Below are 27,805 nucleotides of genomic sequence, written 5' to 3'. Positions count from 1 at the left end.
GGCCGCAGAGAAAAAATAAATAACTTACATTATTTCCGTTTTATTTATTATCTGAGTCTGAACGATGTTTTATTTTGAAAACTGACCGGATTCCCTCTGTTACATCCGTCTATGTCGCTAATCCGTTGCCGCTAAAATTAAACCCACAAGCTAGCAAAATGAGTAAAAAACAAACGTCTTTGGAAAGTTTCTTTGCGAAGGGGAAAAGGCCCAGTGAGGAGACAGAAGAAGAGCCTACGACTTCCAAGAAAAGAAAAAAAAAAGCTGCATTTAACAGACAATACCAGGAGTCCTACTTAAAATATGGATTTATCGTGACAGGTGATGCCCGCGCACCAAGCCCGCTCTGCAGAATATGCGGCAACCGGCTCTCTAATGAGGCAATGAAGCCTTCAAAACTGCTTCACCACTTGGAGACCAAGCACCCTGCATTAAAAGACAAGCCTTCTGAGTATTTTGAAAGAAAAAAGCATGAACAAGAAGGAAAGAAGCTTTGAGGGCCACCACATCAACAAATGCGAGTGTACTGAGAGCATCATACTTGGTGGCTAACCGTATTGCAAAGGCTAAGAAGCCATTCACCATTGGTGAAGAATTTATCCTGCCCGCCACTAAAGACATTTGATGTGAACTTCTAGGAGAGGCTTTGGTTAAAAAGATAGCACATGTGCCTCTTTTGGCTAGCACCGTCACTCGGTGCAATGAGAAAATAGCAGAGGACATTGAGACACAATTGTTGGAGAGGATTAATACATCACCGTGGTACGCACTCCAGGTTGATGAGAATACAGATATTGCCAACAAGGCAATACTACTTGTTTATGTGCGATATCTTTATCAGGAGGATGTGCATGAGGATATGTTATGTGCTCTATCGTTGCCAACCAAAACCATAACCGCATAACACCCGGCGCCGTGGGAGGGCAAGGGAGGGCCAGGCCCTTCCATTTGACATTCCTGCCCTCCCCCAATAAACACGTTTTTTAATTATAAACAAACGGTGAACTTTTATGCTACGATGTATGTGATGTCAGATAGTAACTAAAAAAAAAATCGCAGGCTACTTCAAATAAATGCATGTGTCTGTTGTGATTTGTGATTCGTCCACATTTAGACCAATCACAGCGTCACACTCTGCCGCCTATTCTGGATTTGTTTATTGTTTATTGTGCATTCTGTAGACTCCCATTTCTGTTTGAATGACAAAATGGACATCAGAAATTGGCTCAAAAGGTCTAAGGATTTATTAAAACGAAATAGCGGTGAAAGAACTGCAGCCGATGGTGCTGCTGGCGACCCTGCACCTGCCGTTGCAGCAGCACGCCTTAAAGACCCTGTGAAGTGTGCACCTGTGCATGATCTGTTATGCTAATACGTATAGTAATGACCAAAATTGTCCATTGGAACCCATATCAAAAGATGTTGGAATAACAACGAATTTGACGAGTTTTGAATTTGCCGGGGAAATCTGCAGTCGACCTTCGCCTTCGTGGGCGTGGCTTGCGATCTACATCGTGACTTCACGAGATGGACGCCGCCGCACTGTTTACATTCACCACCGTTCATTTTTTCTCTTTTTCAAAGTCAAATTTCTCAACGGTTTTGAGCTAGTATTTTCCTGGAAAGTGTGTCGGAGTCGACTGGAAGTGATTGCCAATCGAGAAAACCTGACAATGGAGGCGACAGTGAAGAAAGAGGGATGAAAAACACAGGGGAAACGATGCATTGCCGCTGGCTGTAGTAATGTCAAGTCTGCCGAAGTGGCGATGTTTCTGTTCCCAAAAGATGAAGGTGAGCCTGGCTGGTGTCATTGTTTCGTAGATTCTTTGATTGATCATGATAAATAAAGGCCACTTGTCGATTCGAGAGAGAGAGAAAGAGAGACTGAGAGAGTTACAGGGTTGTCGTTAGCATCTGGTGCTAGCTCGGAGCTAACGGAGATTAGCTGTTTCAACAATAAGGAGAGGGAGATTGCTCTCCTGTGGGACTGAGAGAGATAACGTCAGCTCAGGGAGGTAAACTGTAGCCTAAGTTATCTCAGTGGGTTTGGTCTTCTATGTAAACAAATATTTCCATCTATGTAATATTAGTTGTAAAAAATAGGTTAAGAAATCCTTCCAATGTTTTTTGATTATTGAAATATATGTTTCATATGAGTGTTGAGAGCTGTATCCATAAATCTCTTAATGTTGCCCTCAAAATGCACCAAATTGATCACTTTCCTCATCTATCCTGTCCGAAAAGCTGTCCAAATCAATCATTTCTCTCACACTCGTATCACTTTCCAAAGTCTCCGCCATGTTTACAATCGCAACTGGGTAGATCTTGTGACGTCACAGCCACTATCGTCTGCAACTTCCGTTAGGCTCAGACGGCAAAATTAATAATTCATTAATTCATTAATTATGAATTATTACAAATTATTTTAGCCATGAACAGGCACAATGATATGTAAGGAATGAAACTGCCATTTCATTTTGGTGCAAAAACATGCACTTCACTGGGTCTTTAAAGTCACAAGCTTGACCTCAGCAAACCCCGGGGCTGAGTTAGCGAGCCCAAGCCTTGACTCATCAAGGCGGCCGCCACCAACGCTGTCCTCCGAGGCACAGCTCCTTGTGCCCCTACCATCACCACCTGCGTTGCCACACCCTGTACCACACCCGCCAGCATCCTCCTCCTCCTCCGTGCCGGTGCCTCCACTACAGACGCTACCTTGCAGCACGTCAACAGGTACTATTGGGCCAGCAACCGCTCAAAGACCAACAGCCCCAGATGATCTTGGGGTTAATAAACCCAACCAGGTGAAACTGGATCGTTATCCAGGGAGATTGTTTTCAGGAAAGAAGCGCACTTTTGCCACTGCATGGTACTACAACAGACCATGACTTGAATATTTGTTAAAAGAAGACACAGCCTTTTGTTTCCCCTGTAGACAGTTTAAAGTAAATACGTCTTCATCTGATGCGGCTTTTACTGTCAAAGGTTTTTGCGACTGGAAACACGCATTACAGACTGATAAAGGACTGCTAAGACATGCCGCATCAGAAGAACACATTTCATGTGAGAGTTTGTGGAGAGAGAGACAGATACGCGAGGAAACAAATAAGGAAATTAGTACTTTGGTGCAGATCAGCTGGCACGGAACCGTTATTACGTGTGAGCTGTCGTTGATATTATAGCTTTTTTAGCTGTCAACCAACTCCCTCTCAGAGGTGACCACGATTCACTCCACAGCATGTCCGAGTGCAGTGCATAGGAAAATAAACCATGCCCAAGGTGGGCTAAACAGTTCATCGTCTCCGTCTCTACTATTTCTCTCCGAGTGCAACGATGAGGAAGCTGCCATCCTTAACCAGTGTGCCTTGCTCGTGATTTACCAGTGTTTGTGCTGCCACGCACACAATGTTTCAAAAGTGGTTTCTATGTTGCCCTTTATTTGTGTATGTATTTGCGATAAGTGTGCGTCTTTACGCAATGCTGTTGGCCTTGCTGTTTGATATATATTGTGCCGCAGGCACATGACGGTTTTGTGTGCCCTCCCATGAAAATCATATGCCCTCCCTTTAGATTTGTTCTGGCGCCGGGTCTGTGCAGAACTATTCAAGTCGCTGGATGATTATATATCAGGAAAACTGAAATGGTCCTTTTGTGTCGGCATATGCACAGACGGAGCTGCTGCCATGACCGGACGGCTGTCTGCTCGGATTAAGGAGGTTGCACCTGAATGTGAGTCAACGCATTAGAGGTTTCTCAATACTCTAATTTCCCCTCCTCGAATCCTTTCCTCGACTTCTATCCTCAATACTTAGTCCCGCCCACAGGAGATGCGAGCGGAGGACTGAGGAGGGGAGCAGAGGAGAGAGGAGGGGAAGCAGCAGGCGGTTAGAGAAATGAGAACTCCTCTCCTCTGAGCGGTCATTTTAAAGAGACGTCCATCAATGATGACAGGAGGCACAGCAGCACTCTAGAGGTTTCTCAATTCTTAAATGTCGTCTCCTCGACTCCTATCCTCGATACTAAGTACTGCCCACAGGAGATGCGAGCAGAGGACTGAGGAGGGGAACCGAGGAGAGAGGGGGGGAAGCAGCAGGCGGTTAGAGAAATGAGAACTCCTCTCCTCTGAGAGGTCATTTTAAAGAGACGTCCATTAATGATGACAGGAGGCACAGCAGCCCTCTGTCTGATGGACAGATGTGTTCATGACGACTTATATATTTACTTTGATTCATTGACAGTGCAAGATGAGCAAGTATGAAAGCACTCTCATAATAACGTAACACAATCAGAGATCCCCCCCCCCTCTCTCTGGTCGCTGAAGAGGGAATTGAAATTACGGGCCAAAAGTTGTATTTACAAGTATTAAAAGTAAGCAGAGGACAACAAACCAACTGAGACCCGTCTGTCCGACGCATCTACGCACTGTACAAAACACACCCAGTGGGGTGCAGGGCTAAAGTGCTATTTTTTACAAGCGGGGGGGTGGACCGAACATCCTTTAGAGGCGTCTTATATATTTAAATGGTTATATACTTTAATGAAGCAAACTAATGCCTTAACTTACTCAACTACAGTCGTTTACATATTTCGGTGAAACGAATGTGCGTAGAGTTTTAAAGGATGCGGATAGTCTCACCTTGATTCTGGCGCAATGCTTATCGTTTTATAGATCTATTCTCATCCACCATTTTTGTTTATGACGTAAAGAGTGTAGCGTTCACACCAGACGCGATGCGATGTTTGGGGGCGGCATGATTACATGTAAAGTCAATGCAGAGACGTGGACAGACCGACAGATGCAAATTCGCTCCGACGGCGAGCATGAAGCAGTGGACGTGGCGCGAATCACGCGATTGAACGGTGCCGCGTCAGACGCGAGAGTTCAAATTTTTTTTTTTGAGGATCTCAGCCTGCCGTCTCTGACGTTCAACCAGAAAACATCAGCCGCAGTGTTGCCAACTTGGCGACTTTGTCGTTAAATTCGGCGGCTTTCCAAACCCTCCGGCTACTTATTTTTGTCAAAAGCGACTAACGACTAATCTAACGACTTGTAATGATATTATTTAAGGACTTTTCTGGTGTTTGGAGACTCACCTATTGTTCTGCAGTTAACGAGCTGCCGTGAGCCCCTCAGCCCTCCCATAGTACTCGCAGGCGCGCAGACTCACAGTTGCCTCCCGCAGCAGCTCAGCTCAGCCGTTAGCTGTTAGCAGTTAGCACACAGAGCTCACAGCTCCTCATATCTGTTCAGAAACTGGAAAAAAGTTAAACAAGTACAAACCATAGACTGTCTGTGTCATGGCGAATAAAGTCGCTGGTTTATTTATGTCTGTAGGCCGTTGTTGTGAGTATGGAGTGAGCATATACAACGTTAGCTTAGCCTGGTCGACCCGATCTTCATTCAGAAAACAAGCATTTTAAAAGGTTTTTCGCCTGCCGTCTCGTCTGCAGACTTGTCAAGCATTAATTCATGGTTTTTACTAACCGGTATCAGTATGTTGTTACTTCAGCATCATTTAGAAACTTGTATTACAATTTAATCACGGTAAAATATGTTCATTTTGTTTTAGTTGTAGCTCCCAAGCCAGCGCGTCTTGTTTGAATGATGCGAGTAAACACAACCAGTGTCGCCAACTCCATAGTAAGGAAAGTAGCTATTGGCTGTCCGAAAAGTCGCCAGAAGTCCCTAAATGACGTCATTGCCTAATTTGAATATCATGTAATGGCGTTAAAATAACGTTCCACCCCCTTCAAGGATCAAAACTTGAAACCACCAGTGTAAATCCAGACGACAGTAGATCAGAAATGTCTCTATTAGAAAAAGTAGAAATAGTTTTAGTAGTTTTTAGTAGAAATATCCCTTACAATAAAGGCAGTAGGCTATAGTATGCCCGTGTGTCATCTCCAATAAATGGCTTCAACCATCCTTTAAACTCAGGGTTTGATTCCCACTCCTTTCTGTACATTTGTGAATACAGTTTAGACTGTGACATGATGACCTACCTACGTGAATGTTTAGCTTGTCACAGAGAGGCACACACATAGTGGACGAGGTGATTAAGTGACTGAAGCTGTCTCGACCATGGTCTCGACGCGAGAGAGTGTGGCTGTCTCCCCTCTGCTCTGACTGCAGCTGAGCTGCTACGGGAGGCAACTGTGAGTCTGCGCGCCTGCGAGTACCATGGGAGGGATGAGGGGTTCACGGCAGCTCGTTAACTGCAGAACAATACGTGAGTCTCCAAACACCAGAAAAGTCCCTAATAACATCATTACAAGTCGTTAGATTAGTCGTTAGTCGCTTTTGACAAAAAAAAGTAGCCGGAGGGTTTGGAAAGCCGCCGAATTTAACGACAAAGTCGCCAAGTTGGCAACACTGAACACAACTGGCAGCCGGGTGAAACTCGAGCGTTTAGAGGGTTATGGCTAGAAAGGATCCGTCTAGTGTAAAACTCTCGCGAGAGTTTGCAAGTGAAGTGGCTGAATGTTTACGTTTGGCAGGCAGCCTTTCAGTTAAGATCGTTAACATCAGTGGGCCACAGCAAATGATCGTGAGAAGCTAAACTATCTATTAATTATGTCAATGACAGGGAGTGTGATTGTTGAAATAGGGTGTTAGCGGTCTTGCTGTTCAAAGAAGAATGACAACACTGTAGATCACCAACACTATGGTTTATTTTTTATCCACAGGCAAGTCAACGTTGTCGCAGTAAAAGTCCCAAGATAGCTCCTGGTGCAATAACATTTTCCCTTTCAGTGTTTACTATTATCCTGCTGCATTAATGTGTATGTTGCATCATGTTACTGCTGTAGATGTGTTTCCGAGCCGCTCCAACGAGAGTTACAACGAGAACGTGACGTCACATTTACACAAGACGAATCCTTTCTAGCCATAACCGTGTATGTCACGTGATCTTCAACTTTCTCAACACTAATTCGGCTGACTTATATATTTGATCCAATTGGTAAATAGGGACACCGAGTGGTTAAAGCACGTTATTGAAATGTTTGGTTGAATAATCTTTAATCTTTAATAACCTGACTTTGGAAAGGGCTGGTCACCAGGGGACTCTAAATAGGGCCCAGATAAGGTATCTGAAATATGGGAACCGTAACCCACCCAGATTTCTTTTTCAATCTAATGTCAAAATCTCACAAAATCCTGTCTAGAGCTAAGGATTGGACACCCTTTGTTGAGGGAGGGAGAGAAAATTGAAAAAAATTGAAAAAAGGTGCTTGGCGCTCCGAGACTTTGAGAGTGTGTTGCTTAACTTGTGTGGAACCCGCTTGCAAAATTTGGGGCCGCTGTGACCTTCAACCAGGTCGCAAACTAAGGTTAAAGGTCATGTTTTCATGGCTCTCAATACTCTAGACGGCACAAAGGAAGGTCCGACAGCTTTGAGCTTGGTGTCAATGGAATCGTCTCGAAGAGTACATGCAGATTCATCCCTCTGCTGCTCCAAATGTCAAACGTTACGGCTTAAAACGGGAAAAAGCCTTCCGTTAAGCCGCTTTCACTCTCGCTCTTGTGGTGACAGAGCACGCCAATTTCCCCGCATGCTAGGCAGTCAAGAGTATTCTAGTTAGCTTCGGCTTGATGTGGAGATGTGAATTGACGTGTCGTTTGTCCCCCAACTCCTCTCGGATGTCCTCTCCAAAGTTGAGATATTTACTAAAATGCTCAGGGGAGTTTCCTGAATTTTCATGCCGAAAGCCAAGCACTAGGCCCTGGGTAAATTAAGACGCTGATTTGGGGCACTTTTTCCACTTTCCCTGGTGCTAGAAACTCAAGTCAGGCATCCCTGGAATCATTGCAAAAATATATTTCTAGCTAAACGTAATTGAGAATGCAGTTTAGTTCTGTGGGAACGTAATTTTTAGGAGACAGGGTTGCCAGGACACACGCCGGTTAGAATAGTCTATTCTGCACATGTGCAATGGTGCACAATTCAAATTTTACAGTAATGAGTTGTGCTCTTTATATATACAGTCTATCAAGGTTGTGCTAAGATGATTTTGAGTACAGTGCTTTACTGTGAAATAATAGTTAAATAATGTGAAATCCAATTCTACTGTTTTATAGATATTTTGTTGTGATATTACAGGGGCTTTTGATTACAATATTTCTCTGTAATATGATACTCTTAAATACTGTGAAATCCTTGCAATTTTTACAATGTTGTTGTGATGTCACAACATTTGATGTGATATTACAGAGGATTTTGATTGCAGTATTTTATTGTGAAATAATAGTTAAATGCTGTGAAATCGAAGGATACAGTCATTTTTACATGTATTTGTTGGGATATTACAGGGGGTCTTGACTACAATATGTCACTGTAAAATAATACTGTTAAATGTTGTGAAATGTTGGTAATTGTTTGCAGTGTGCAATTCAATCAATTCTCAATAAACATATATATCCATTAATAAAGTGTGTTGTTTAAATCATGTGCCAATACTGTGTCACTATACCCTATAAAGCATAATGATTATCCACATGTCCACGTGAGCTCTAGTAGCGGCGTCTCGTCGTTACACCATCATTTCCCGGTCTTCTCCAAAGAAGAGTTACCAATGAAAACTTTGTCATTTTGCCGTTGTTCAGCATGGAAACATTCATTAGCTAACAATAACATTATTGTTCCATTAATATAAAGTGAGGTCAGTTACTCTTTAAAACAGTTGGTAGTTATGGGTACTTTTTACTGAAGTAAATTTCGAGGCCATACTTCTTTAAGAAGTTTAGCCAGTACTTCTACTTTTACCACACGAGTATCTGTACTTCTACTTGAGTAAAGGATGTGTGTACTACCGCTGCAGCTTTATCTGCCTTGTACCAGAACTATTCATCGATAACTGCAAATAAAAAAGCTGGTTACCAACTTAACCTGGTCTCCCGTGTGTAGCACTTTGGTTCTCAGCTCATTCGTGACACTTTTTGTCCAATTTCTAAAATGTCTCTGATACAAACAGGTACTCAAGAGACAAATTCACTGTCTTTCTAAAAGGTGTTGTGAAGATGGATGCTGAGCCGTAATGACCACAATCTGTGCCAGGGATATAATTCCCACAAAGCTCCCAGCTCTCCCAATTTTGAGTACGTAATGCAAACCAAAAAGATGTGATTTTTGCCCAATTTCTGAGCAGTGAAAGAATCCCAAATGACTTGGTTTCTGAAAGAGGATGTGTGTGGGACAAACATTGGTGTTGTGCCACAGGCAGACTGAGTGGCATCCTCCTGAAGGAGCCCATCACAGCACCTGGGTCTGCACAGCAACACCTGGCAGGGGATCTCTCTGGGGGTGTTACCTGCTGTTGTTTCATTTATTACCCTTTAATGCTAAGTTATCCTGCTGCAAGCAAAATGAAATAGTTGATAACATCTCTTTGGAGAAATTTAATTCACGCAGTTTAAATGATAGTTTGCATACAAAAAAAGGTAATTAGAACAAAAATAATCAAATATGTGTTGGAACAATCAACAGCAGTTAAAGATATCCAACCATGTTTGACCATCAAAAGTGTTTCTTAAATCACACGGCAGACATTTTGAAGTGGTGCACGCCAAAAGTGGCATTGACTGTGTGAGTCTGCAGGAAATGACAGTTGTCATGACAACCAACCAGAAGGTCCTTTCATCACTTGCTACTTGGCAGACATGTTGGACACTTTCATCAGCTCGGGAGGGTACTGTAGTTATCATTATAGCAGGCACTGGCAGGCTGAATAATCAAATATTGATCAAAGACATGCACAGTATATATACATTACCCAGGATGCAAAGGTTTACATTCACACAGACCACTCCTCTGTTTTACATCTCCATCTCTCCTTTCCGCTGTGGCTTCTCCCTCCTTCTTTCGATCCTTCTACCTTTAACAGTTGTTAGCTTGTTAGCATCATACCTGGTATTAAAGGTGGGGTAATTTTGGAGAAACCAGCTCGAGTGCGCTAGAATTTGAAAATACACAGCCGGAAGAAATCTGCCACTTCCTTACAGAGCCTCTCCTCCAACACACACGAACGCGCACATGACCAATGAGGGCATGAGATAAGTTTGTGCACAGATGGAAAGCAGACAGGCAGGTAGGCCATCCTGTTATTTTAGCCGGGCCGGCTAAAATGATTGGTAAAAAAAAACATTTTTTAATGGATTTTTTGTCAAAGCACTTAAAGGTAGGGTAAGTTTGAGAAACCGGCTCGAGATACACTTTTTGTTATATTCCATGGAATGCTCTTAACATCCCGATAGCAATGAATATCTTAAGTGCTTTGACAAAAAATCCATAAAATAATTTCATCTGTGGAAGCCGTAATACTGTAAAAAGTACGACCAATCATTTTAGCCGGCCAGGCTAAAATAACTGGATGGCCTACCTGCCTGTCAGCCTTCCATCTGTGCACAAACTTATCTCGTGCCAGGACATAATAAATGTCTTGTTTTATTGGGTCTGGTTAAATTGTTGAGGTAAAAATGTAAACAAATGATGAAGAGCTAGATCCAAAGGTATTGACCAGGTAATCTACGGCGAGTAGTGTTGAATCTGATTGGGCACTTTTCATTCATTTGTGACCCATCTGCAGCACCCCTATATAAAAAGACTTGGGGTGTTTTGACTGTGGGTGTTTCTCAATCGCGAGGATGCTGGCTTGGTAGTCATATACTTCCAAGTCACTTCCTTCAGACACAAGAAGAACAACCGTAGGTGTCACGTTTGAAGGGACGAAACGGAACGTCATCGCTCGAACGGCCAATCATATCGCGCTTTGAGGAACCCAAAGCCTCCTGACAGAGATGCCTCGATCCTTTCGAAAATTCGCACGGAGGCAACATTCAAGGTGAACATCTGTGAGTTTCTCCAAGGCGGTTACCATCGATAAATAGCAAGTAAGTACTGCCCATAATGTGGAGTAGTGGTGGATATTATGTGCTTTCGATTGCGAACGCCGGTGGAGTAGTGTCGTTTTGGTTTGTACATGGTAGCGAATAGGTAGCTAGCGTTAGCTAGTAACATTAGCTTGATAGCAGCCATGTCCACCTTCAAGCAGGTGGCCTTAACGTTAGCCTAGCTAGTGCTAGCCAGCACCGTATATGGCTATGGTAGATGGCTCTGGTGCTAGCCAGCCAACTGTTGCTGACTGTTCCATTTGTTGGCAGAAGGCTTATGCTGTATTCGAATGAAAGAGCGAACAATGAATACTTTAACAGGTAAGACTGGCATAATTGCCATTGGTATAAGCTAGTTAGCTTAGCATTGCTGCTAAGTTTGTATTCTAACGCCATGGTCTAACTAACTTACTAGTAGGTTAGCTGATGTTAGCTAGCTAATGAATGTTTCTTGTGCTAGGTGCTTGGTGGTTTCATGACATTGTCTCATCAAATTAGGCCTAATCTAAATCGGTGTCAAAGTTGGTAACGTTAGTTGTTCTTATAATGTTCTTAATGAATTCGTCACAGACCCTATTGCACATTCGTGTCACCACGTGTCATCACTAGGGCTACAACAAACGACTAATTTGATAATCGATTAATCTATCGATTAATGAAACGATTAATTGATTATTCGGATCGTTAAGGTTTTAACTGTACTACTACTTATATCGATACTGCTTATCGATCCGGTCCTTTTAACGATGGTATTAACGGTTCTTTTGACAAGAAATAAGGTAAACTAACTAAACAAATTGTGAACAAAACTAACATTGCTTTTTATTTTAATTAAATACATAATATTTCACATCAAAAGAAACAACAATGTTTTAACAAATCATATTAAATAATGTGATGACAGAACTGTAAACAGAATAGCTGAAACTTTAACAAAATAACTCAGATACCTCTAATCATTAACCTATGTTTTTATAACTGAGTTAACTCTGTGTGTTGCTGCTAGCATACATAACACCTGACGTGGAAACGTTACTCGTGGACGGGGTTACCGAGCTGCTAGAAAGACAGTGGAACCCGGTGCATTCCTCCGTCTGAATGTGGTGCACTTTTGCTAAATGTTTAGACAAATTGCTCGTGTTACCGCCCTTATATGATAAACTGTTATTGCACTTTTGGTAACGAGCATTGTCCACATCGAGACGGCTTAAGTTTAACCACACCTCGGAGCGTGTTCTCTCCGCCATCTCCTGCGTGTGTGTGTAAACTGCCCCGCCCCCTCGCAAGCAGGCGGGGGAGAGATCTCGTCTGAATTGGGAAGATCGAAAATACATTATAGACGCATTTTGTAGTCATATTGCATATTAGAAACGGAGTTGGCGACACTAAGACTGCGATATAATGTTTATGTAGCAATAATACATATGACATATGTTTTAAATGTCTCCTGTACCGATAAAAAAGAGCGATAACGTTGGAGCTTAACGGGGTGTAGAACACATGTGATGACGTCACCAACGAATCGACGACTGAATTAGTTGCCAACTAATTTGGTAATCGATCAAGTCGATTAGTTGTTGCACCCCTAGTGTCTTGGCTTTCAGAATATTAAACTTGTGCTCTCTCCTGAGAGGCTGATAACCTCAGCTCAGTGACGTAAAGGTACACCTTTTATATCAATATAGTTTAAAAAAAATAAGAGACTAAATGAAAAACAGGTATAAAATACTATATGACAGTAACACAACAGTTGTTAAAAATAACAAGACTACAGTTTAAAAGGGGAGTGATCTGTAAGATATCCATAAAGAAAAATTAAATCTGTTTACAGTTCTGTTTCATATGGGTGTTGAGAGATGTATCCATAGATCTCTTAATGTTGCTCTGAGACACAGAGTTCAACATTTTATGACTGAGCATGCTGCTCTCAAAACATGCTCAGACATAACAAGTTGAACTCTTTTTTTAGCCTCATTGTAGCCTGTGGCTTACTTAGAGTTTAAGCCTCGCCTAGCGATTGTAAACTGTGATCGTTATTCTCCCGTCCAGGAGAGAAGCTTTAAAAGGAGACTAAATTGAATCTCTGAGAAGGTTCAATTGACCTTTCGCAAAGCCACGCCCCCCTTGGTTACTGTTGCTAGTCCGACAAGCTGAGAGCCAGATGCGTTAAACAAAGCCATAATGGAGGGTCTCCGTAACGTCGGAGTCGCCTTAACAGACTCATTTTGGAGCAATAACGCAGCAATATCCTCCAGGTCCCGACAAAAGGGGCTACAATACGCTATGGAGGGTTATATCCACAGTATAAACATTAGAAAACAGGGAGGCACAACATCAATAGAGGCACTTGCATACAGGTCGCAGTGCAAGAGTGAAAAACCACATGAGCTGTATGTCAAATTCAACGGAATTATTATTATTATTATTATTTTTGGAATAAAACAATACAAACACAAGAGGCATTAAATGTTGTAGTTTGTCTAAAGTTAACTACCGTTTCCTTGGTGGCTTTCTGCATCCACCTTGTTGTTCCTTTGTGGGGGTCGGGGTGCCCACTTGTGCAGCAGGATTAGGGAAATCGGCAGTAGGCTTTCCATTAACAAAATGCTACAAAGATTAAAGCAAAATATAAATGAATGATTGCCTGTTGGCTTTCTTGTTTGTACTTTGACCACAGGTAGACTAATAACGGAGCTCAGCTGTTCAGACATTATTATGGATCAAGTGATATACATGGTCAAAACGACCTATAAGCACACAGCTTACAGCTGTAGTCGTGTGACTTTAGCTAACGTTAGTTAGTGAAATTAGTTAATTAAATTAGTTAGTTAATTTGTGAATGTAATCTTTGCTAGCTAGCTAGCTACGTTAGCACGTATTTACCTTGGAGCAAACGTATTTGTGTTTGTTGATATTCGCCATATTCAGCTGGGCATGGGGCCTGCCGCATTTCTTTATCCACTGGCGGCATCTCGCCTCTCGGGTTTTGGGTTTAGGAAACGGGTAAAATATCACCCCCCCCCCCCCCCCCCTCTAAGCTTATGGGATATCTGCTATCCGATTTGCAAAGACCATAAGCACAACGCTTCACCATTTTCGCAATGAATTTGAACGCTAAGCTTGTCGGACTTCCACAGGGAGCCGTGCACGTGATCAAATATGATTGGACAACGGCCATTTAGGGGCGTGGCTTTGCGAAAGGTCAATTGGGTACTTTAATTAAAAAGGGCGCTGGTGTATCACAAGCAGAATATTGTTCAGTCAGACAAACAGCTGCGATCCGCTCCTCGTTAGGGAAAAGAAGAGAGCGAATCCCTCGTCCGGTGCTGTTATATATATATATATCCTCTGCTGGCTCCTCCCCGCCAGCCGGCTCGCCTCGTCTCTAATGTCCATTTAATATTCAGCATGGTAGTATCTCGACATCTATAGTTGTAGTGTTAAATCAGTAGGTTTCGGTTTGCACCACTCCATGTCATTTCGCTACTAAATTCACCTCTTTAGGAAATCGTATATTAGCCACATGCTAAATGCTAACCGGATATGAAGGATTTTCAGAATAAAAGCTTAACAACTGGTTGTGCACGAGAATTTCGTTTTTTTTTCAGTATAAATCAGCATTTCAACTGATGGCATGTTTAAACTAAATTATGCCATAAAACATTGATTTTAATTTCTAACACAAGCAAAGTTTCCATCACTCAATACTTTCATCAACACTACTCTGGATGATAAAGGATTACCAAACTCTCTCTCCCTTGCCTCTTCACAATGTTTACAGGTTCGCAATGTTTATAGGTTTGAAATGTTTATAGGTTATTGCAATGCGTAATGTTATTTCTCTGAAAACACAAACATTTTTTATCTTATTTTACTTCTATACTATTCTAGCCTAAATTACCTTCTACTTTTACCTGAATTTTGTACACTGTCCTGTTTTGCACGTTTCCTGTCTTGTCCCTGCACCCTGTCCAATGTTGTCTGTATGTCAGTACCTACCAGCAACACATTTCTAGTATGTTGTAAAACTACATGGTGAATAAACAGATATTGTATCTTGTATCTTCCTCTAGGCCTACTGATTGCCTGCCTGGTGTTGACGCGACGAGGTGTATTGCCTAAATCCTAAATCCAATCCACGGATTGCTTCCTAGTTGGAGGTAGGCCTAGTATGCAACACAGACCGTAGTTTATAGACTGTGCATAACTGCAGTCCCCAGCTCCAGTGCTTCCCTCCATGAAGTACTGAAGCTCAGACATTTGCTACCTGTGCAGCACACCTGCGATTAATCACTTCATCCAATAGTGTTTGACAGTACATTTATGTAAGCTTACCTCTCTTGCTTCCCTGTGGTGGTTTTTTACTGCCTCTATTCCAGATTTGACATCCTCGTGATCCTGGTGTGCGTGTGCCTCGAGGAAATTGCTAGTGACTGTTCGAGTATTGTTGCAGCTAAGGAAGTTAACATTTCGATATGATTGTGTGACTGCGGCCTCGTCTAAATGGGATGCTCAACTACCTGACTGAATGGCTACACCTTTACAACATGCTCATGTTTATAATCTGCATACAAACTGAAAAATTCCTTTTGTTGGTTTCCTTTGTAATTTCTCCTTTCTCTGGTCTCCTTTTTTCTAGGTCATCAGAGAGGCCAACCATCCTCTTCAGTGTCAGCCAGCCAGGCTAACCGTCCTGTTCAGTGTCAGGCAGATTGAATTATGTTTGGGTAGGTAACTAGTTACCACGCACAACAATGTTCCACTGTAAATATATTGGATGTCAGCATGTGTCTGAGAAGGTGCATAACTTTGTTCAGCACACAAAGCTGCACAGTAATGCCCCCAATTTTCACTATCAGTGTGGGGTGCCTGACTGCTCATGGAGGTACAGAAAACACACAGCACTGAAATCGCATATATATATATAGGCTGCATAAGTACTACCTGCAAGCTGCTCGGCCTATACCGCCTGACATATCAGCTCTACCACCTGACACATCCTTGAAATGTGTGCTTGAGGCTTGTGCATTTAAGTGTGACACTTTAGCCTCTCTTATTAAGCATTTGAAGACACACGTAAGGGGAGGAATGGAAACTAGATGCCCATTTAGAGGTTGTGATTGCAGGTTCACAAATGTGATGACTTTTGCTTCACATATTAACAGGAAACATAAGCGTGCAGAGGATTCAGTTTTAGATGACTTGGTACTAGACAAGTCTATTACTACAGAGTCATTGCCAGAACCCATTCAGTAATCTTCAGAAGCTGCTGGTGAACATGATGATGAACATGATGATGAACCAGAAGTGCCATTAGTTGTGGACGAAACCCTTTTTTTACATAACCTTACACTTTTGTATTTTAAATTGCAATCTAAGCTACTCTTACTGGCAAGCACCATACAAACCATTATTGATGGCTTTCAAAGTGCTCATGAACTTGGTCTGTCTCATTCACTTAACATTCTGAGTGAGAAATTGAAGAAACTTGGAATCCCTCAGGCCACTATAAGCAGCATCATCGATGAACTGAACAGAGAGGATCTACTCACACTCTATAACAGGGGAAGACTCAGTACAGATGCAAAGAGGAAGGCTGCTTTTAAAGAGTGTTTCAACTATGTTCATCCTGTGCCTTTGCTCTTGGGCAATGATGAAAATGACAAAGAATGCTTTGCTCAGTATGTACCTATACATGAGACATTGGTGACACTGTTCAAAAATGAGTCTCTACAAGAACAGTATACCATGACTACTGATGCTGTCTATCAGGATGTCAAGGATGGAGAAGGATTTCAAAGTAATCCAATGTTGAAAGTTGACCCTTCCTCACTTGGTTTGATACTGTACCAAGATGCCTTTGAGGTTGTGAACCCACTGGGCTCAGGGGAAAAAAAGCACAAGGTTTTAGCTGTTTACCTAACCCTGACTGACATCTTGCCTCACAATAGATCTTCTATAGAGCAGATGCAACAAACATGTATTTGTATGTCTGTACACAGAGGAAGGGATGGGTGGGGCAGAGAGAGCAGAACCTCTGATGGTGAGGACCTACGTCATCCTGCGGAGGTACCTCAACAGAATGCCTGCTCCAGCGATGTTGGAGGTCAAAGAGGAATGGCCTTTTCTCTTTTCTCCGAGAGGGCTTTTCTCCCACTTTGGCCTCCTGACGGACGTCAACATACTTCAGGAGCTCCAAGAGGCCCTGGGTCAGAGAAGACAGACCATCCTGCATTTCTGCCAGAAACTGGACAACCCGAAGATCAGGGAAGTTCTGGCCAGCTATGATCCAGAGGGTTCGGAGAAGGCTGCCTGCATCCTCCAGCTCCTTATGGTCTACTTTAAGGAGCCTACGGAGAAACTGATGCTCGAAGTTGATGTACGTTTTTATTTATTTAAAATGCTAAACGAGTGATTACATTAGGGGCTACTGAAGCTCAGTTGGTAGAGCTGGTCTTTCATCGACCGTAGGGTTGGTGGTTCGAATCCTGGCTCTGACTGTCCGCATGTCGGAAGTATCCTTGAGCAAGACACTTAACCCCCAAGTTGCTCCAAATGGGCCGAGCTGATCTGTGTTGAGCTGTAGTGCGCGGATTAGCTGTTGCCTTAGCATCACCCAGGCGGGGGCTACACATTGGTTTGCGGGCGTCCATTTGTAAGCGCTTTGGGTGTCTTGAAAAGCGCTATATAAATGCAAGTAATTATTATTATTAGACCATTTATTATGTTCTGATTTACCTCTGACCAATGAACGATCTTCATCCTTGCATAATGTTAAATCTATGCTATTGTGTGTTACTTTGTTACAGACCTGTGCCACTGCTGCTGATGTAGTGAATACTGCAGCACTCCCAAGCACCCCCTGCTTGATCATTCAAGGTAATGTAATGTTCAGGGATGGGATTTTTCCTGTTTATACAGGATTTCCTGCTTTTCTGACCTGAATGGCTAGACTTCACTGCTGCTTTTATTCTTGTTATATAATTTCTCTTAGGACATCCCTGTTCTGCTCCACCATCGATGAGGGATAGGATACTGAATGGTTACTCTAAAGAGCTTAAGTGTTCCTTTGCATCGAGGGGAGAATCTGACTGAAGGCCTTCCATCTCTCCTGCACTCCATTCAAGTCCAGTCTGTGAAACGACACTTACGATACTCTGACGCCACATGTTTCAGCGATTCACGTTAGTTAAAATCTCTAGCCTGTTTAAATGATTCAGGGGTCTGACGAGTTGACATGTTCTCCTTCCAGCTGGGCTCGTAACCATCTACCCGTAGAGGAATGAGGTTAAACCGTCTAGCCATAAAGGCAGAGGGAGGAGGGCTAGGGAGTTGCTTTGTCGTTCAGCCAGATTCTCCTATCTGCACAGGGACCTTTGATGCTTTTACAGTGACTGTTAAGTAGCCTACCTCACTGATGGTGGAGTAGAAAAGTGCTGTCCACCTGAAGTGGAGGGTTCTGTGTAATGTCCTTGCATGCTCTGTACTGTATATTTTCCTGCTTTTTGGTCCTTGGCCAATCATGAATGTTACTCGGATCTGGTATTGACATCTCTAGCTCAAGTATTATTTTTGTTTTGATTGATTCTAGGAATGGGAGTTAAGACCACCCCTTACCATCCCCAGACGGACGGGTTAGTAGAGAGATTCAATCAGACACTCAAGAACATGCTGCGGAAGTTTGTATCACACACAGGCTCTGATTGGGACCAGTGGCTGCCATACTTGCTGTTTGCGTACCGGGAGGTGCCGCAGGCATCAATAGGATTTTTGCCCTTTGAACTGCTCTATGGCCACCAGGTGAGGGGGCCGTTGGACCTGCTGAGAGAGCATTGGGAGAACCCAAAGGCAGATCAGGACAATGTGGTGGCTTATGTGGTTAAGATGCGAGAGAGGCTGGAGCAGATGACGGCACTGGCACAGGAACACATGAGATCAGCACAAGCAAACCAGAAGACCTGGTATGACAGGAAAGCAAGGGACAGAACCTTTCTACCAGGCCAGCAGGTGTTGCTGTTGCTCCCAACAAGTGACTGTAAGCTGCTGGCAAAATGGCAGGGACCTTATCAAATCACTAAGCGCCTTGGTAAGGTAACCTATGAACTGTATATGCATGACAAAGGGAAGAAACATCAGTCGTTTCATGTCAACCTGCTGAAGGAGTTTCAGGAGCCTTCACCGCCAAGCCATCAGCCTGTTCAACAGCAGCTCCTCATTCGTGCCATGGACCAAGGAGAGGATATTGTGCCCTCTTTTCCCACCAGTGTCTCGATGCCCGGTCCCGTTGATGTGTCTCACCTCCAGCCTGACCAGCAGAGGGAGATAAGTGTAATGATGGATCCAGAGCTTTTCCGAGAAACGCCTGGTTTCACAACTCAGGTACAGCACCAGGTCCACCTGAGGGAGGACGCAACTCCCCGCCGGAAATCTTACAGGATTCCCGAAAGTTTGGTGCCAGAGCTTAAAAAGGAAATTGAGCTGATGTTGCAGCTGGGCATCATTGAGACCTCGACGAGTGAGTGGTGCAGTCCTGTTGTTCTGGTCCCTAAGAAAGATGGTTCACTGAGATTCTGCATTGACTTCAGATACCTGAATGCTGTGTCTAAATTTGAGTCTTACCCAATGCCCCGGATTGATGAGTTGCTGGAAAGGGTTGGTGGGTCCACATTCATCACGACACTTGATCTAAGCAAAGGATATTGGCAGCTGGCTCTGGCAGAAGAGACCAAGGAACTGACGGCATTTAAAACACCATCGGGAATGTTTCATTTCAATGTAATGCTGTTTGGTCTCCAGGGGGCGCCAGCTACATTTCAACGACTCATGGACCACTTGCTGAGGGAGGTGCCAGAGTTTGCAGCTGCGTACTTGGATGACATAGTCATTTACAGCCAGACATGGAAGGAACACATGGCTCACCTTCGCAAGGTCCTCCAGTTGATAAAAAAGGCGGGGCTAACAATCAATCCACGCAAATGTGCGTTTGCGCAGGGTCAGGTTGAGTACCTCGGGCATGTGGTTGGTCAGGGGGTTGTGAAACCTCGAGTGGGGAAAGTGGATGCGATCCACTTGTATCCTGTGCCCACCACCAAGAGGAAGGTGCGTTCCTTTATGGGGTTGATTGGCTGGTACAGCAAGTTCATTCCCAACTTTTCAGAGAGGGCAACCAAGAACTCTGTCCCAAACAAGGTGAAATGAAGTGAAGTGTGTGATGTAGCATTTAGAGATCTCAAGAGTGAAATCACAGGGGATTCAGTCCTCTACAGTCCAGACTTTTTAAGGCCATTTACACTGCAGACTGATGCTTCGGGTGTTGGCATTGGAGCGGTGCTTCTGCAGGAGACTGGGGGAGAGCAACGTCCAGTGCTGTTCCTAAGCCGCAAGCTTCTGGACCGAGAGACAAGGTATTCAACAGTGGAGAAGGAGTGCCTGGCCATGAAGTGGGCCGTTGATTCGTTGAAGTACTATTTGCTGGGACGTCACTTCCTCTTGGAAACGGATCATCGCGCTCTGCAGTGGCTGAACCGGATGAAGGACTCCAACACACGTCTCACAGGGTGGTACCTTTCCCTGCAACCCTATGACTTTACAGTCCAGTATCGGGCCGGGAAAGCCAACTTGGTTGCAGACTGTCTATCCCGGGTACATGAAAAGTGAGGTACTGTGCGCTTTAGGAGAGGAGGGGGGGGAATGTAACGACAAGACGCCGCTACTAGAGCTCATGTGGACATGTGGATAATCATTATATTGTATAGGGTATATTGGCACATGATTTAAACAACACACTTTATTAATGGATAGATATGTTTATTGACAATTGATTGAATTGCATTGTTGTGTGGGTGAGTGGCGTGCGGCGCGGACGCCAGGCCGCTCCTGCTCGCCGTTCGTCTGAGTAAAGAAATGGATACAGATTAAAAGGCGCATAGTCATACATTGCTAGCAGTACGGGTAGCGAGGGACTGTGCACGAAGTAAACGTGAGAAGTAGTGATGGCTTGTGTGATGAGTAAACTTACCTCTGTCTGTTCTCTCTCCCAGGGTGTTCGGGCAAAAGAGTTCCTCCGTGCCCGCACACCTCTAAATATAGTTCCGGGAGGGAAACGGCAAGTGGTAGTCTCCAGTGGGGAGTTCGACATTTTTGTACATAGCTGTGTCTATTTAATGTATATTGTCATAGCTGTATTCGGGTGTATATTATTGGTAAAGTGGTGGGAAAATATTTGGTAAATGTGTATATAGTGGTAGTCAATTGTTTGCTTACATAAATATAATGGTATGTGCCAGCCAATGAAGATCTGAGGCCTCCTATAAAAAGCAGTCAGTGGTGTTGGGAAGGGGTTGTATACTGTGTGGATAGTGGAGGGCAGCCATGTGCTCACAGTGGATGAAAAATAAATAAATCTGTTTTCTATGGAAAAACCCCAACCTGCCTGCTCTCCTATTTTTCCTCCATGGCCGCTCGGGCAACAGACCCAGGTGCTGTGATGGGCTCCTTCAGGAGGATGCCACTCAGTCTGCCTGTAGCACAACACCAATGTTTGTCCCACACACATCCTCTTTCAGAAACCAAGTCATTTGGGATTCTTTCACTGCTCAGAAATTGGGCAAAAATCACATCTTTTTGGTTTGCATTACGTACTCAAAATTGGGAGAGCTGGGAGCTTTGTGGGAATGATATCCCTGGCATAGATTGTGGTCATTACGGCTCGGCATCCATCTTCACAACACCTTTTAGAAAGACAGTGAATGTGTCTCTTGAGTACCTGTTTGTATCAGAGACATTTTAGAAATTGGACAAAAAGTGTCACGAACGAGCTGAGAACCAAAGTGCTACACACGGGAGACCAGGGAAAGTCGGTAACCAGCTTTTTTATTTGCAGTTATCGATGAATAGTTCTGGTACAAGGCAGATAAAGCTGCAGCGGTAGTACACACATCCTTTACTCAAGTAGAAGTACAGATACTCGTGTGGTAAAAGTAGAAGTACTGGCTAAACTTCTTAGTAAAGAAGTATGGCCTCGAAATGTACTTAAGTAAAAAGTACCCATAACTACCAACTGTTTTAAAGAGTACCTGACCTCACTTTATATTAATGGAACAATAATGTCATTGTTAGCTAATGAATGTTTCCATGCTGAACAACGGCAAAATGACAGTTTTCATTGGTAACTCTTCTTTGGAGAAGACCAGGAAATGATGGATACACGGATTGTGATAAAATCAATAGGCACGCAATGATTCTAAATAATAATGATTACGCCACCAAACACAGATAAAACTAAAGTAACAAACCTGTTTTGAAAATGTAAGAAGTATAAAGTACAGATATCTGTTAAAAAAGTAAGAAGTAAAAGCAAAAAGTAATGAATAAGCAGTGGAGTAAAAATACTGATACCAGAAAAATGTACTTAAGTACAGTAACAAAGTATTTTCACTCTACTACTTCCCACCTCTGCTACCAGGTGACTAAGGTGACTGAGAAATACTAGTGCAACAACATTGGTGAGTGAGGGAGCAGAGTGTGACAAGTGCTCTGATTGTGTGGTTCAGAAGGTACCAGAGCATCTTGTTTAGTTAAATGGTCTTTCTTTGCTTTTCAAGTGAATTTCAGTTTAAATACAATTATTTTTGCAGCAATATGACATAACACAAAAATAAAACATGAAACAAACAAATTACACACACATTATGACAGAAGAGTCAGTAAAGGCATCCAAGATATTCTAATATAAATGTATTAAGAGCCTTTATCTTGCATGGGATACATTCAAACTGTCACCAATTGTTGGGGAAATCTGTATCTTGTAAAAATGATTATAATTACTGACTGTGCATTGCAAATTATATTTATTGACAGAAAAATAGAGATGGAGCAGGTTGGAAAAATAAAAAGATTAAGAAGGGTGGAAAATAAGAGAGAAAACGTGTGGTAGTTATTTGCAGATGTTGCTGAACTAGAAGGCTCATTAACCTGATGAGGGAGTTCAGGTCCTATTCTCCTGGCCACTGCAAGTGAGCATTAGTGACTCAAACTGAATGTGAGCAGTAATACAGAGCCAGAGGAGAGTGGTGGAAAGTGGAGAAACATTAGCTGTTCTTGGATGGTTGAGGACGAGGCATTTTGGACCATTAGCAGGTTTTACTGTTAATGCTGGCAGCGCAGCCAGAACGTGTTTTCTAATATAGAAATGGAAAAAACAAGCTTAAATATACATTCATTTTTCTTGATCTTGTAGCTGTTATTTGTATATCCTTTATATTATCATGTTCGTATAGCGTTATACAGGAGAGTATACCTCCACCCTTTATTGTTAGTTTTCCGGCAATGCTAGTGATTAACTTCAGTCTGCTTTTTCTCATTAAAGTTGCTCGATAAGTATAACTCTAAAGTATTATTATACATTTTTACTATTCTGTATGCTAATCAATCTAACTAAATTGTACCAGTTTAAGTACAGTATATTGATTATTACTGTGTATTATATTTTAGACGTATACATTTCAAAATATACTGACACGTTTCATGACATGCTTCAGACACTTTTAGTTATCTGCTTCAACAGAACAGAAATCTTATGTTTTCTTAGTGGTCTCAGTATCTGGTAACGTGCTGCTCTGTTGGCTGTGAGTCACAGTGTGAATGACTGAGGGTCGGACTCATCTGTAGTGACGGAGGGGGTTGTTGTGCTTCAACTCTGAATTCAATCAAGGAGGGATTTTTTTATTCCACTGATGAGTTTCCAGCAGCAAAGACAAGGACTTCTTGGAAACAAATGAAACATCAGATTGAGTCAGAGGGAGAGCAGAATCTTCTCTGTACGTCAACAAAACACCTTACATTGTAAATAATAGATTTGATTCCTCTCCTCGACAGGGTCAGGAGCAGGGGAAATATTCCCTCCAGCTAACCTGCATCCATCTCCCACGTGTTAGTACTGACAACGCATTTCCTTTCTCAGGAGGCACTTCATTCTTCTGTCTGATCTGATGGACTCCTGTCGGACATTTTTCTCTCTGGCGAGGCACCGCAAACACATGGTGTGTTGATGTCCTCTTGAAAAAATGAACAGATGACAGATACAATACATCTCAGCAGATGGAGGGTAATAATGAGACAAAACATGCAAGTTTCTGCTTGATCAACTTCCATTCATGTGCTGGTACAGATTTTAGCCCCAAGTAAAGAACATGCACATATTTTGACCTTTGCTTGACATGAAACATGGGAAGGCCTCCAAGTCATATAGCTCTAGTGTACCTTCAGTGTTAAAGGACAGAAACATAAAGCATATCATTAACATATCTATTAGAACCGCAACTAACCATTTTTTCATCATTGATAAACTGTTTGGTCTGTTTGATTAGTCCTGAACCCAAATATATTATATTAAGTATACAAAAGCAAAAGAAGTTACTCAGCAAATACTTATTCCTTTGAAGTATACATTTGCAAGCTACAGTCTGCGTGTGCATTTGGTGCCTTTAGGTTCAGATTTTTTGTGTGTGTTTATGGTGTGCTGCGTCTGATTGAACAACCCACTTAACATAGGATTCACTTGATCATATCTGGGTTAAGTTAATTAAATACACTTATATTTTGAAAAAAAAAAGCAGTTCATGGATAAAGTTCTCCACCAAATGGTGCGTACGTAAGTACAATTTAATTTTCTTTGCAGATATTTCTCTTGCAAGCATGACCTTTTATAATTCAAAGACACGGTGCCAGTCTGGCCCTGATCAATACCTACTGTAACAAGGATGCAGACATTAAAGGCTGGTTGTCATAAACACAACGCAGACCTCTGCTAACAATATATCTTCATTAAAGATCAGCTTGTTCAGTGGCCGTATCAGTTGAATTTAATCTTGAAGGTAGAATGTTGGTAAGAGTTAATGTTAAAGTTGGTATTTTTTTAGATTTGGCATTAAAACATTTAATTCAGCCATTTTTTTTTAGCTACATTGGATTATACTGGTTGTTTCCTTTCCGTTCTTCTCATATACAGTATTTAGTCAGCCACCAATTGTGCAAGTTCTCCCACTTAAAAAGATGAGATGCCTGTAATTTTCATCCTAGGTACACCTCAACTATGAGACACAAAATGAGAAAAAAAATCCAGAAAATCACATTGTCTGATTTTTAATGAATGAATTGGTAAATTCCTCGGTAAAATAAGTATTTGGTCACCTACAAACCAACAAGATTTCTGGCTCTTACAGACCTGTAACTTCTTCTTTAAGAGCCTCCTCTGTCCTCCACTTGTTAACCTGTTTGAACTCGTTATCAGTATAAAAGACACCTGTCCACAACCTCAAACAGTCACACTCCAAACTCCACTATGGCCAAGACCAAAGAGCTGTCAAAGGACACCAGAAACAAAATTGTAGACCTGCACCAGGCTGGGAAGACTGAATCTGCAATAGGTAAGCAGCTTGGTGTGAAGAAATCAACTGTGGGAGCAATTATTAGAAAATGGAAGACATACAAGACCACTGATAATCTCCCACGATCTGGGGCTCCACGCAAGATCTCACCCCGTGGGGTCAAAATGATCACAAGAACGGTGAGCAAAAATCCCAGAACCACACGGGGGGACCTAGTCAATGACCTGCAGAGAGCTGGGACCAAAGTAACAAAGGCTACCATCAGTAACACACTACGCCGCCAGGGACTCAAATCCTGCAGTGCCAGACGTGTCCCTCTGCTTAAGCCAGTACATGTCCAGGCCCGTCTGAAGTTTGCTAGAGAGCATTTAGATGATCCAGAAGAGGATTGGGAGAATGTCATATGGTCAGATGAAACCAAAATATAACTTTTTGGTAAAAACTCAACTCGACGTGTTTGGAGGAGAAAGAATGCTGAGTTGCATCCAAAGAACACCATACCTACTGTGAAACATGGGGGTGGAAACATCATGATTTGGGGCTGTTTTTCTGCAAAGGGACCAGGACGACTGATCCGTGTAAAGGAAAGAATGAATGGGGCCATGTATCGTGAGATTTCGAGTGACAACCTCCTTCCATCAGCAAGGGCATTGAAGATGAAACGTGGCTGGGTCTTTCAGCATGACAATGATCCCAAACACACCGCCCGGGCAACGAAGGAGTGGCTTCGTAAGAAGCATTTCAAAGTCCTGGAGTGGCCTAGCCAGTCTCCAGATCTCAACCCCATAGAAAATCTTTGGAGGGAGTTGAAAGTCCGTGTTGCCCAGCAACAGCCCCAAAACATCACTGCTCTAGAGGAGATCTGCATGGAGGAATGGGCCAAAATACCAGCAACAGTGTGTGAAAACCTTGTGAAGACTTACAGAAAACGTTTGACCTCTGTCTTTGCCAACAAAGGGTATATAACAAAGTATTGAGATGAACTTTTGTTATTGACCAAATACTTATTTTCCACCATAATTTGCAAATAAATTCTTTAAAAATCAGACAATGGGATTTTCTGGATTTTTTCCCCCTCATTTTGTCTCTCATAGTTGAGGTGTACCTAGGATGAAAATGACAGGCCTCTCATCTTTTTAAGTGGGAGAACTTGCACAATTGGTGGCTGACTAAATACTTTTTTGCCCCACTGTATATATATATATATATATATATATATATATATATTTAATGACAGCAGTGTTTAAGCGTACATCCACTGACATTTAGTCAAACCACAGAGAAACAGCCAACATTTGCAAACTTGTTTTTCGATCACTGACCTCTAATGCAGTTCAGTTGTAAGTATAAATGGGTTAACATACCTAACCACTCACAAGATCAACAACTGCTCCTGAAGCTGTTCTTTCTGGTCTTCACAGAACAGCAGCAACATTTACATAATTAAAAATCAATACAGGTCTAATTATGTCCTTACCCTTTCGAACACAGAGTGGTTGAGAGAAGAAATGGGGTCTGAAACCCTTCAGACGTGTAATTATCGTTTTTATTTCATTTGCAGTCCCTCAAATAGATTTTTTCTTGGTTACCCTCGGTTCAAACCAAGAGGATAATTCTAAACAATTGCAGAGTAATCTGTGAAAACAACTGGCCATTTCCTGTCCATTTCAATTTCGTAAAAGCCTTGTGAAGTGTGAGATTAAACTGTTTTATAGTATTCGTGAGTGTGAGAGCCGGCAGCGCTGACATTTATAAGAAACAAGGCATGGCGGAGATGCAGTAAAAATGAACATCAATGTGGACGTCCAATGCAACCCAGCTATATAACATGGCACTGTTAATTAACTGTGATGCTCTGAAGGTCAGCTGGACTGGATTTGTTTGGTCCATTTGGTTGTCTTATTTAAATCTACTTTAGAAAAAAGGACAATGTGCCCAATTCAATATCGGTAACACAGATCTGTAATTATGACTGCTGTTAAAACTCTTCCTCATCAAACATTGGGCTTAAGTCAACTGCGAAACAGGTTTATTTATTTTCTCATTTACCCAGTCATTCATATGGATAATAAAACAGAGTGCACAAACCGTTGCTGTTTAACCTCAGGTCTCTCCTCCCTGCAAACAAATGTAGGACAGTTTATGGATTCAGGGATCATTTGTCCACTCATAAGCAAATGTTTTACTTCCAATGTTTGATCTGATACAGATTTACTACGATAAATCATCGACTTTAATCTTCTGGTGGGGTATTTAGTCTAGAGACCAGGTACAATAATAGTTTAAGCGAACAACCATAATTAAGGTACCTTGCTAAGTGAAGATTTTTTAACAGCATTTAAATGACATAATTTCAAGTTTTACTTCATTTATCTATACCACTTAATAACGGTTTCCTAGTAATCACTGTGTATTGGTTGGTGCAGCAAAACAATAATATTTTTAGCTGACTTTTGGTATGGTCAAATAATGACAAAACAGATATTGGAACATTAGTCAGTAAGTACAAACAAACTTTGATCAGGATATT

The 27,805-nt window shown here is 42.4% G+C and overlaps 1 protein-coding gene across 3 annotated transcripts; it reads left to right on the top strand.

Annotated features, from left to right (window-relative positions):
- Positions 1-10,516: 10,516 nt before the first annotated feature.
- Positions 10,517-21,317, top strand: LOC307036609 (uncharacterized protein). 3 transcript variants are annotated; one of them, XM_079677077.1, is made up of 6 exons: positions 10,517-10,888; positions 14,962-15,048; positions 15,268-15,615; positions 16,891-17,267; positions 17,698-17,767; positions 18,480-21,317. In XM_079677077.1, the coding sequence occupies exons 4-6, from the start codon at positions 16,899-16,901 to the stop codon at positions 20,084-20,086; spliced, it is 2,046 nt and encodes a 681-aa protein (XP_079533203.1). In that variant the 5' UTR covers positions 10,517-10,888; positions 14,962-15,048; positions 15,268-15,615; positions 16,891-16,898; the 3' UTR covers positions 20,087-21,317. The 3 variants fall into 3 exon arrangements, with proteins under 3 accessions (XP_079533203.1, XP_079533204.1, XP_079533205.1); XM_079677078.1 differs by lacking the exon at positions 16,891-17,267 and adding an exon at positions 17,883-18,072 and having other exon boundaries at positions 10,523-10,888; XM_079677079.1 differs by lacking the exons at positions 10,517-10,888; positions 14,962-15,048; positions 15,268-15,615 and adding an exon at positions 17,883-18,072 and having other exon boundaries at positions 17,205-17,267.
- Positions 21,318-27,805: the final 6,488 nt, after the last annotated feature.

Source organism: Notothenia rossii (assembly GCF_949606895.1).
Source record: "Notothenia rossii genome assembly, chromosome: 1".
NCBI lineage: Eukaryota > Metazoa > Chordata > Actinopteri > Perciformes > Nototheniidae > Notothenia > Notothenia rossii.
This window is presented reverse-complemented; position numbering and strand designations above follow the sequence as displayed.

Bases quoted from the DNA above. Each gene is read 5' to 3' on its own strand.
- LOC307036609 (XM_079677077.1), top strand. From the start codon at position 16,899: ATGGGTGGGGCAGAGAGAGCAGAACCTCTGATGGTGAGGACCTACGTC. The intron at 17,268-17,697 runs GTACGTTTTTAT...ACTTTGTTACAG, and splicing joins AACTGATGCTCGAAGTTGAT to ACCTGTGCCACTGCTGCTGA. The intron at 17,768-18,479 runs GTAATGTAATGT...GATTGATTCTAG, and splicing joins CCCCTGCTTGATCATTCAAG to GAATGGGAGTTAAGACCACC.